The sequence below is a fragment of the Martes martes genome (assembly GCF_963455335.1).
Source record: "Martes martes genome assembly, chromosome: 5".
NCBI classification, from domain to species: Eukaryota; Metazoa; Chordata; class Mammalia; order Carnivora; family Mustelidae; genus Martes; species Martes martes.
In genome coordinates, this window is record NC_137892.1 from 135,426,554 (window position 1) to 135,438,819 (window position 12,266).

Sequence of the window (12,266 nt, forward strand, 5' to 3'; positions counted from 1 at the left end):
CAGCTCTCAGAAGCCCCGCCCTGGGAGACAGTGGAGGTGGGTGCCCGGGAGCCCGGAGCACGCCTCGGACCAGAGAAGCAGGAGGGAGCAGGCTCAGATGTTGCCCCACGTCCAGTGCAGGGAAGGGAGGTCTCCTGACCAAATCCAGGAAGCCCCTGGGCACGTGCCCCCGGGCACGTGCACACAGACCGTGAAAAGCACAGTGCTCCCCCTTCCCCGTCGCCAGCCATGGAAGCACCTGAAGTTTTCCACACCCACTTCAGAGTGGGTTCCCCTGGATTCCTCGGCTACAGTGTTGGGGCCAGGCCCATCTGTGTTCATTCACCCTCAAACAACCAGTCCAGGGCTCACTTCACAGAGAAGGAAACTGGCTAGAGAGGTGGGGAAACTTGGCCAAGGTGGCGCACCCGGGCACAGGATTCGAACCCAGATCTTCTGGGGGCAACACCGGCTACCTCCCTGGAGTCAGCGCCCTGCCATCTCTCCCACTCCGCCCCCCGGCCCCCCGCCATGTTGCAGTCCTGCCACATGGCTGAGGCGGGCAGGGCCCTTCCCAGTGGTCCAGGAAATGGACCGAACTTTCTCCCCTTTAATAATCTTGGTCTCTAGGAATAAAACTGTCAATAAGGCCGAGATAACAACAGGAAACCCTTCAAGATCTTTTCCAGAATCTCTCCTAGAAGACTGGGGAGACAAGAGAACATCCAGACCACGGGTAGAAATGTTTACTTGCCTTCTGGGAAAGGAAATTCCATCTATTCTAGGCAGCAGGAAAGAAGAGCACAGAGCATGTACACACTTACTTGACACAAAGAGAACGGTGCCCTTTATCCCATCTCCTTGGCCCGCCTTACAATAGATATTTGTCCCGGTTTCCCTAATGAAAGCAACATGATTCAAGTTGAACACGGACACATTTGGATCGAGCTGTTCTCCCTGTATCCGTACACCTTCCAAATAACAGGATATGTTATTCTGATGGCTTTTGGAAACGTAACAAATGGTGACATTAGAGCCTTCTTCCACGAGCTTATCTTTAGGAAAAACGAACAGCGGGTCACGTCCAAGAGAATTCTGTACTGCAAGAGAAAAAAAGGCCCATCAGTTAGAACGTCACTCAAGTTTCAAACCAGCCCCTCTGGTCTCACTCTCAATGACAGCTTTAGTCTCTTCTACCTGCTGGGGAAAAGCCGAGCCTAAATCTCTAGGCAAACCTAGAAAAATTCAGGGCTTGTGCAAACACTCCTTCCTACAAGGGCTCCTACTGTTAGGCGAAATGTGGCGGCCCTTCCTACTGCAAAGACGGTGTATCCCTCGGCCCTGGGATCAGGTGTCCCTGCCAGCTTTGCTTGTGATGGCCACAGCTGCCCTCTATGGGACACAGCCCCGAGGGAGGCTCTGCGTTAGGTGGGATGTACGATATCTCTTACCACCAGCACAAGTAGGATCCACAGAGCCCAAGTTCACTCACCCAGCAGGTGGCAAAGCCACATTCACATCTGCCAGGTCTGCCCATCTCCACGGCCACGTGTCTCCCCCATTCCCCCCTTTTTATGGTTTTATGTATTTATTTTAGAGAAATTAAGCAAGAAAAAGAACATGAGCAGGAGGGGCAAAAGGAGAGGGAGAGAGATAATCCCAAGCAGACTCTATGCTGAGTGCAGAGCCCCACACGGGGCTCGATCCCACAACCCTGAGATCATGATCTGAGCTGAAATCAAGCTTCGGACGCTCAATGGACTGAGCCAGCCAGGCACCCCCATGTATCCCTCTTAATCTCTACACTGTACTACTGACCACATCTCTGCCCACCTTTTTGGAAATGCCAGTCACTAAAATAGCTCCTTTTCCATTGTCTCTCCTTCTGTAAGACCGTCAGTGTATAAAAATCCTCAGGTGTCTCCCATTTCAAGCCAACTCACCGCCCTCCCTATGCTTCCTTCTCGCTCCCTCAGACCCGCTCCCCCCCAGTCACAACCCCGAAGGGGCTGCCTGCTCTGACTGCTTGGCTCTGTGGTTCCCACTCAGCCCGCCACCGCCACCACTGACCTCGCCCTGCTGTGTGGCCTGCGCAGGGGAGCTTTTTTAAACGTTCCAGGCGACTCTCATGGGCAACCACGGCTGAGAACCAGTGTTTGGGGGCTAGAATACACAGTCAGGTTTTTCATTCATCCTTGACTTAGACCAGGAGTTACAGATTTGAGAAATCTAGCCCATTTATCAAAGCTGTTTATAATGTTGTCCTGTCTCTTACTATCTTTTCAGTCTGGTTTTTTTTTCTGTGGGTCCCTCTGTCAGCAGTAGGATGTAATGCGAAGGTTGGGGGGTGAGCTCTGGAGCTAGGTTGGTCTGGGCTGGAATCCCAACTCTACCACTTACGGGCTCAATGACCTCGCATGGGTTCTTTAAGCTAATTGTGATCAGTTTCCTCATCTGTGAAGTGGGGATAAGAACAAAACATATTCCGGGGCACTTGGGTGGCTCAGTGGGTTACGCCTCTGCCTTCGGCTCAGGTCCTGATCCCAGGGTCCTGGGATGGAGCCCCGAATCGGGCTCTCTGCTCAGCAGGGAGCCTGCTTCCCCCTCTCTCTCTGCCTGCCTCTCTGCCTACTGGTGATCTCTCCGTCAAATAAGTAATAAAAAAAATAAATAAAAATCTTAAAAAAAAAGAACAATACATACTCCAAAGGGCTGATTTGAGGGCTAAATTAATATGGAGAGTGCTTAGAACATGACTAAAATGCAGATTTAATTCTATTAGCAGTATTAAATTAATAACGAGGCTGCTCATGGGTTAATGTTTGCCATCAGTTTGACTTTAACAGATTTGTATAAACACTTAACAAAGGAATGGTTCTATGGGCAGGAATTCCAGATTATCTGGCAAATGGTATACGCTGAGAGAGCCAAATGGCATTGCTTTAGAACCAGCTTATAGTTTAAATGAAGCATAATAAGCTGTGGTAAAATCCACTCTAGATTTTAATGATAACAAAATTAAATTATCAAAATTAGGAGATACATACAACATATTTCTCCATAATCTCATTACTCAAATGAAGATTTGATTTCATTGTTTCCATATTTCACTGCTTCTCTCTACCTTAGGGGTTGGCAGGCTAGGGCCCATGGACCAATTCTAGCTTGCCATCTGTTTTTGTAAATAAAGTTTTATTAGAACACAACAATTCTCATTTGTTTACATATTGCTTAAGATGGCTTTCCCATTACAATTACATGTCTCAGAGTCATGGCTGAGACCAACAGGGTCTGTACAGCCTAAAATACTTCCTATCTTGCCCTTTACACAAAAGCTTCCTAACCTCTGCTCTAGGTGTAGATACACTAATAAAAGCCTATGTACAATTTATGTCCTGCTTTGTTCTCTTAGTATTTGTAATAAACACGGGTCCCATGTTTGGAAAATAAATACGAAATTGTCTGAACTTGCGTAATTATCTCTGAGAATAAATTGTGAGGCAAAACTGTAGACATCTATCTCCTGGTGGCACGGTTCACTTCCGCACTTCTTCATTCCAAGGGAAGACAAAAATAACGTCGGTTTCTACTCGGTCTCCTCAAAAGAGACTTCTACTATTTGGCTATTGATCCCTAAGTAATATTAAATATTTGAGCTTTTAATTCTTTTACCACCTCCCTTCTTACCATCTGCTTCCTCCCACGAACTCCAGCTGCTCCAGACCCTTGGCCCGGGGGTCTTGGCAGCATCTACCGCACTCCTCATTCTTATAAAATGCTTCGCACATTCCAAGGGGAGCTTGGATTCCCAGCTCCAGTGCAGAACCTGGTTCCACTTCACAGTGGTGGTGTAGTTCTCCTAGAAAGAAAGGGAAAAATTTGGAAACGTGGATCCATGCTGTCCAGGAAAATGGCCTGATTAGAGTTACCACCAAGCACACAGCCAGGAGCCCACTGCAGCTCCCAGAGACACGCAAGAGCGGTCCATCCCTAAGCAGCCCACTCCCCCACTCAGACGTCACAGCAGAACCTGCCACAGCCTCCTGCCTTTTGAGAGCTCATCTCCCACTCCTGACGGCTCTCTGATTCCAGGGGGCTCGTGGGGAGCAAGTGAAAGAAAGCTGAACGTACTCCATTCTTGGGGGGAGAGGTCAGAGTCAGAAGGTAGGCACGGGACTTGTCACATAGAGCCTGCTAAGAAAATTTTTGCAAACTAGAGAACTAATGGAGTCATTCTTTAAAAATAAGCAAGACCGAGGAGTACTGTATTAATAATCTTTTTTAGCCACGGCCAGATCAAGTTGGCCAAATCTCCGTAGAGAGGGCAGGCCTTCATGGTACCCAGGAGTACCAACGGCTCTCCGAAGCCAGTAGGAGGCTCTCTGTGAGGCCTTTGGGCTCTGTTTGTCTGTTTTCTGTTTGGTTTCATTTGGTCTACTTGTCTTTGCAGATATGGTGGTCCAGGGGCCATGTCCTCTTCTCTGAGCTCCGCCTGTTAGAATCTTCAGTCCCCAGGGAGGTCAAGCACACAAGATGTCTTACACTGTGCTCTTGGGAAGCTTGTTCAAGTTGAACTGCAACTGCTCTTCCCACACAGCCTTTTTTTTTTTTTTAAGATTTATTTATTTACTTTAGAGACAGAGTGTGTGAGTGGGGGAGGGGCAGGCGGAGAAAGAGAATCTTCAGCAGGCTCCACGCTCAGTGCAGAGCCCAATGTGGGGCTCGATCTCACGACCTGAGATCATGACCCAAGCCTAAATCAAGAATCCGATGCTTAACCACCTGAGCCACCCAGGTGCCTCTCCACACAGCCTTTCATCTTGATCTTTCTAAAATTCTGGTGTCTTCTCTCTCTTTCAATGGGCTTCAATGGTTCTTTTACACCTTACCCTCTCAGCCATCTACATGCTGATTCCAACCTGCCTCTCCCTCACAGGGACCTCCTCTCTGGACACAGTGGTCTACCTTGCACTTGGGGAATAGCTTTATACTTTTACACCTCAGAGTCTGTTCACCCAGCATCCCTGGTTTAGGGTCCCCACGCCCCCTCTGCACTGGGAATTAGTCCAGGCCACACCCACCCCCACCTCCCCGGAAGCCCTCCTGCACACTGGGTATGGTCGTTGACATTTCATCTGTGGTTGGGTTGTGTCCCTGGCTGGAGCATGGTCCCAAGAGAACAGACACAGGGCTTTATTCTTCTTCCCGTCCCGCAAGGCTCTGGACACTCAGGCTCCCTGGTGGGCCCCTCCAGGACACTTGCTTTCTGCCCCCACTGCTGGATGATGGGAACATCAAATGCTTGCATTTCCTGGGGAAAACTGAGTCTGCAGTCCCATTTCTTTTTTTTTTTTTTTTAATTTTATTTATTTATTTGTCAGAGAGAGAGAGAGAGAGTGAGCACAGGCAAACAGAGTGGCAGAGGGAGAAGCAGGCTCCCTGCAGAGCAAGGAGCCCGATGTGGGACTTGATCCCAGGATGCTGGGATCATGACCTGAGCCGAAGGCAGCCGCTTAACCAACTGAGCCACCCAGGCGTCCCTGCAGCCCCATTTCTAAAGGCTAATCTCAAACCCTATAGTCATGAGGATGGGGGCAACGTGCATGTCACACACAGCCGGAGCTGACAGACTCTGAGGCCTTCCCTCCACTTTCTCCTTTCCCCCTTCCCAGGCTGCTGGGCTACAGCGGAGCTCGGGCCGAAGCCGGAGCAGCCCTGGGGGGAGAGCACCTTGGCCCACCTCGCAGTGCACAGCCCTTCCCTCCATGTGGGACTCCAAGTTATAAAATGTTTCTCTTTTGGTTTATCATGTTGTTTTACTCCTAAACTACAAAATACGCGTTTTAAATACGAGATTTGAGGTCCTGATCTACGCAACTTTTCCTATTTAATACAAGCAGTCTTGAGCCATTTTGATTAAATATTGTTTAAGAGCAAACACCAAAAAACCAACCAACACACCAACCCAGAAACTGTATCAATAATGGCGACCTTGCTGTCCACAAGCGACAGTTTGGGTTTTTCCTACTGCATCTCTTTGGAATTTAGCCACTTTTGTCATCCTGGAGTGTCACCAGTCACTCCGGGTGCCTCTCTGCTGGGCCCACCACACAGCCCCCCTCATACAGGTAATGCTTTGTCTTCTCGCACTGCCCCACCTGGTCTCCGCTGTGAGCCAGAGCAGACTTTTCAAACACTTCCAGCCAGATCCTGTCATTCCTCTTCTTTTTGTGGCTCTCAGGATAAAACAGGAAAACTGAGCATGACCTCCAGTGTCCTGTGTGGTCCACCCGGGGCCACGGCTGCCCCTCTGTGCTCCATGCTTTCAGGCCTGGGAGCTCACAGCCCTCCCCTCAAGGCCTCAGCTCACACCTGTGGGCTCTTCCCAGAATATTCTCCACCCTCCCTTCTAAATTAGCTTCTAATCCTCTTCCTTGTTTTTGGCTCAAAAAGTCCTTCTTTCAAGTTGCTGGAGAAGGTCAGGCCTCGTCACAACCCCATAGTACCTTGTCAGCGGCCAGCACTGCACATCCCACATTTAGGACACTCTGGTCTGTGTGTTTTTTCTCCTCATTCCCGCTCAGCCCTGACAGACCTACGCCTTGAATAATGGCTGGACCCCGGCTCCCAGTCTCCCAACCATGCGCTCAGTGTCTGCATCATTAACAGGCATCGTGGGCTCTGTTTTCCTCAGACACCGCTTGTGCAGATTCTGTCTAACCACAAACTTGTGCTGTGTGCTGCTCACAGCCTTGTCATGGAGGAGATAAAACTTTCCTTGAATGCATCAATTCAGTGATTTTTTTTTCTTAACGTGATGAATTGTGCTGGGGCTGTTTTCATTCACTGAAGTGGCAAGTTTAATTTGGCAGACACTAGCAAGTCACAAGAAGTTGGCACATTCACCTCTCCAGGAGTCCAAGTGAGGTCACAGACTCGTTCCTGAGGCGAGCGCAGATCCCTGGCAAACTCAGCTCCTGGCCTCCTCCCGGGCCTGCACTAGGACTCCACGCCGCCTTCCCCGGCCACTGACCAGAAGGCCAGTGGCCGGACAGGCCGAGGGCAGAAGCAGGCCCAGGTGAGGCCGTGTGGTGTGGGCGGGCGGCTGGCTGCCAGCAGGCTTCTGCGTGGCCCTCACCATCCGGGAGGCAACCCAGGGTCCCCAGCCCTGCTGCAAGCAGTTGGACCAGGACGGTCCTCCTTGGCTTGGTTAGGCACACGACCACCGCTGGAGGCAGGAGTCCTGAAAGCTGTCCCTTCTCCGCATGCAGGAAAGCGAGCTGCCAGCCTCGCCTTACCGGGAACCACCTTACAAAAAGGGAGACCGCGCTCTCTTCAGAAGCAGTCCCCTCGGCTGGCTTCCTTCCCCTCAGCTGCAGGGGGATCTCATGTCTCTCCTTGACTTTAGGCCTGGAAGGGGCAGACAAAGGCTCCTTGTGGTATTGTCTGTTCTGGGAGGCCTGGCCACTGATTACCCGGGGCGTGCCCATGGCCGTCACCCCTGTCTGGGCATGTGGCTGAAGGATACTGTCCTGGCTCGGGGAGCTGAATGGCACAACACACCACTCTCCTCTCCCCCGTCAGGCTGAGCTGGGTGATAATGGGGACCAGACATCGGACGAGGCAGAACTCTAGTCGTGAAGATCTCGAGCCTTAGTAGTTCATGGAAGCAGGTTTGACAAGCTGCTCTCCCCAGAAAAAATAGCTCTTAGACCAATCAAAGGTGAAAACAGAAATGAACAAGTGCCTGTTAGGAAAATAAAAAATGGGATCCACTTGGTCTATGGTTAGCGTTACTTCTTCCCATGGTGTTAAGTACTAATTTTCCATTAATTCTTCCAGCATTTCTCTCAACTTCCTTTTCTTAGACAACTAGCCTCAATATGACCTTTGTGCAATATTTTACTGGGTCCAAATCGACAACCAACGAGTGCATCCATCAAAAATACAAAAATATGGGGGTGCTTGCGTGGTTCAGTTGGTTAAGCGTCTGACTCTTGATTTTGGCTCAGGTCGTGATCTCGGGGTCATGAGATCGAGCCCCACATCAGGCTCCACACTGGGCATGTAGCCTGCTTAGGATTCTCTTTCTCCTTTCGTCCCTCCCCTGCTCACTTGCATGTACTCTCTTTGCCTCTCTCCTCTCTTAAAAAAAAAATACATACATACATATATAAATGAAAGTACAAAAATGATTAGTATGAGGTCCAGTGGGCAGATATGCTGATGGTGGAAAGTGAGCAGCTGTAATGCGCAATGCTTTTGCTTAAAATCAGAACACTAGGGATGCCTGGGTGGCTCAGTCAGTTGGGGGGCTGCCTTCGGCTCAGGTCATGATCCCGGTGTTCTGGGATCGAGTCCCACATCGGGCTCCTTGCTCGGCAGGCAGCCTGCTTCTCCCTCTGCCTCTGCCTGCCACTCTGCCTGCCTGTGTACACGCTCTCTCTCTCTGACAAATAAATAAAAATAAAATCTTTAAAAAAAATCAGAACACTAAACAACTCTCACTGAGGGAAACGACTCTTGGCAGAGTGGAATGGCAGACTGCTATCAACCTAGGTGGACAGAGTCCAAGTTATACTTAAGGCCTCTCACCCAGATCTCAAATGCATGAACATGGAAAGTAACTGGAGGCATCAGAACGAGTAACATTTCCACTTTCCTAAAGGAACTAACCATTCCGAATCCCTGCGCCCACGCTTCCAATGCCTGAGAGAAGAGTAGACTTCAGCTGAGCAAATAGAGATCCCCAGCCGTGACACATCCCTGAGTTTCCCTTCACGCCAGGCAAATTCTCTGTTCCCCTTCAAGGAGAGAACACTCCACCATGCTGTCCTTCAGCATCCTCTGATAATGAATGAGCACGCTGTGTGGGTAGATTATTAAGGGTCCCCAGACCATAAAATGGAAACTGAAAGAAACCACCACAGTATCTTAATGCATGAGACGGAGAAGCGTCAGCTCAATGGGCCCAACCATGATTTGAACCAAGACAAGTGACAAATCCCAAATAATTCAAAGGCAAAATGATCGTGAAATGAAAGATTTTCATAACTTGATTTGCTGTAGAAAAAGCCACACGTGAGGGAACAAAGGACATCGTAAGTTACTCTCCAACATGGTGGGTCCAGGAAGAACCTCTTTGCTGGAGAGAACACACAGTGCTTGGACTCATCCTTCCTTGTATTTCATCACGGTACGAGTGAAGCAACAGATAGGAAGCCACACTAGCAAGAAGAATGCTGCCAAACAATTACATCTAATTGAGGAAAATGTCTGGTGGACAGGAAAGAAAGAGGGAAGAGAGAAAAGAAGGTTGGTGTTCATGGATTTTTGGAATCTAGGACTCAAGGATGGGCCCAGTAGCCTACTTAGGAGATAGAGCAGAAATGAGGAAATGATCATTTCCATAACATGTTGTATCCAGCCTACTGAACCAAAGCTGTCATGTTACTTGGTCCCATAGCCTCTTAACTAAAAACACAGAAATGTAATTGTTTTGGAAAACCATGTTGAGTTGCTAAAATGTTTCTGTATTGGGATTTTTGTGGATGTTATAAGAGAAAGATCTTGGTCAGAAAAGGACTGTTAAAATGTTGAGCCAAAAAAAAAAAAAAGTACTTACCACCCAGATGACATTAGATGTTTTAATTCTACTGATTTCTATCTGAAAAACCATTTTGAATTCCCGATGATGAGCAAGGTTGTGGACAGTCCATTGTAAATGCAAACACTGACATGTAGAATTGACGGAAACTTTCAGGGATTCAGGGGCCCATGGAACAGGTTCAGACAAGACTAAAAGATCAAAAATAAGATATGAAATAACATTTAATAGGAACACAATTGAAGAGTCACAGATAATAAACTGTTCAGTATCACCACCGTTTAGTTTTGGAAAATAATGCTCACACGTGCCTCTTAGAATGAGCCATCTTGAAAGTCTGCAAGGGAATTTAGAAATCATTTGGTAGATAAAGAAATTAAAGCCTAGATAAATGAAAGGCTATATAAAGAGGAGTCTTGGCCATAAATTTCATATTCCTGGAAATAAAAAGAGTTTTCTGTTTGAAAATCTGTATTTCATAGTTTATTATATAACTCTGAAGTGGGAGCATACCCTATCTCTAGACATGATTGCTTAGATCTCAATGCACTACACTTAAAACACTGCTGGCAAGAATTTACTGAACTCTGTAGATAAGACCAGCAAGGCACTTGTGTGGAATAAAATAATTGTGATGATGTTCTTAGCTCAAGGAAGGACCCCAGCTGGAGAGACACAGGCGCTCAGAATAGGTAAATCCATAGAGGAGTATAGAAGACTGGTGATCGCTGGGGGCTGAGGATGGGAGCAGTTGAGAGTAAGTGCTTCATGATTACAGGGTCTCCTTTTGGGGTGATAAAAATGTTTTGGAACTACACGGAAGTGCCGGTTGCATATTTTTGAATGTACCAATATCACTGATTTGTTCATTTTAACCACAAAATGGTTAATTTTAAGTTATGTGAATTTCCCTTCAATAAAATTTTTTAAAAGATTTTTATTTATTTATTTGACAGACAGAGATCACAAGTAGGCAGAGAAGCAGGCAGAGAGAGAGGAAGGGAAGCAGGCTCCCCGCTGAGCGGAGAGCCCAACGTGGGGATCGATCCCAGGACCCTGAGACCATGACCCAAGCCGAAGGCAGAGGCTTTAACCCAGTGAGCCACCCAGGTGCTCCAAAATTTTTTTTTACATATATGTGATCATGATCAAAACGTTCAAATGATACAGAGATTGAGACCCTACCGTCCTACCAACTCCACTCTATTGCCATGTTTAAATCATATGCTTTTCTCGACCTTAAAAACTTACTAGATTGTGCATTCCATTTTATATTTTTTAAAGTGCTTAGGTTATTTTTCAGAAAGCTATAAAGAGAAGTAAAGCTATAACGCTACTACTCATTATTTCTGGATGGCGAGGCAGAGTGATTTTACTTTTTTATGCTTTTTTTGTATTTTATAAATGTTCTTTAGAAGCATGCATTACTTTCAGACCCTATAATACGCTAGATTTTACTAAGTAAACTAAGTGAACTAAGACACCTAGTTCACTCCACTGTGATGATACTTCAGGATGCAGAATTTAGTCCTCTGGGTCAATCTGCACCAAAAGGCTAGGCACCAGTCATTTTTCCAGTTTTGTTTCCCACTGCAACTTAATCAATTAGCATTTTGAGTCTTTTTTTTTTTTTTTTTTTTGGCATTCTGATTCTCAATGAGCTTTGGCAGAGTGAGTCATTTATCAGACCCCATTCATACAAAGTTAAATGAAGTAAGCTGGAATTTCTGAACACTCAAAGCCCAAAACATGATGGCCACTTTCTATTACTATTTGGTTAGAGATTTTTTTTTTTCTCCTTTGTGAATAAAATTTCTCTACTCTTTAGTTAAAGGGAATAGCCATTATTCATCCTCTCCTTAAACCAGTCAGTTGGGGGAGTCTTCCAAGCCTAAGATGTAAGCTAAGTAAAAGCAGGTTTAGGGGGATGAAAGAGCAGATCCCTTAGGGAATAGGAGGAAATATTTTTAATAATTAGTAGTAACCAATAGCACAGAGAAGGCTGGATGTCTGCAAAATCATCCCAGCTCTCCTAGCCCTCATTCCATTTTGTCTGGGTAGTAATTTGTTGCTGTCAGTCTCACACTCTAGATACAAACTTCCTGGAAGGCAGAGGCCGAGGCAGAGACATCTTTGAATGGACTCTCGTCCCCAGCACTCGGCACAACCTCTTCCCCACAGCGGATGTTGACCTCAAATCACAGGGACTCAGGATCTTCACAAGTTCTCAAGAGCACAACAAGCAATAGCTTGTCTCTCCTCGTCGGTGGCATTCTCTTCTCCCCAGGGCTGCATTTCTAAGCCCTTGTTTGAGCACTGATCATGGTGTGTCATGATAGCTGGGGTTTGTCTGGGTCTGGGTTTGTCTCCCCAAGGACTGTGAGCTCGACAAGGGCGGGACTAAGTCTTACTCAGCTCAGTGAAACCAAGTCCAATAACACACCTGTCACAGTTGACACCCAGTGACTGCTTGCTAAAGGATGAGTCAACGACCAGTATCAACTTTATTTCTGGAAGCTCGAGAAAGCTACCGTGTGATGCTTTAGGTAAAAGAGGAACTTTTTTTGACGTGAGGGATCCGTGAGTGCTGAGTGACTCAAGTAGTTGGGAGAGACATCAGTCAGAAATAATTCGGGTCAAAAGCAACTGAGGACTTCCTTGGGAAATAGTGGGAGATGTC

The 12,266-nt window shown here is 47.2% G+C and overlaps 1 protein-coding gene across 1 annotated transcript in view; it reads right to left on the reverse strand.

Moving 5' to 3' along the window:
• OSMR (oncostatin M receptor) overlaps nucleotides 1-12,266 on the reverse strand; it is a 52,381-nt gene that overhangs the window by 24,213 nt on the left and 15,902 nt on the right. The window contains exons 3-5 of the mRNA XM_080804914.1: nucleotides 9,605-9,777; nucleotides 3,667-3,838; nucleotides 804-1,079 (exon numbers count right to left, since the gene is read on the reverse strand). Coding sequence (XP_080661040.1) covers nucleotides 804-1,079; nucleotides 3,667-3,838; nucleotides 9,605-9,777 — 621 coding nt within the window. The remainder of the gene's footprint in view (nucleotides 1-803; nucleotides 1,080-3,666; nucleotides 3,839-9,604; nucleotides 9,778-12,266) is intronic.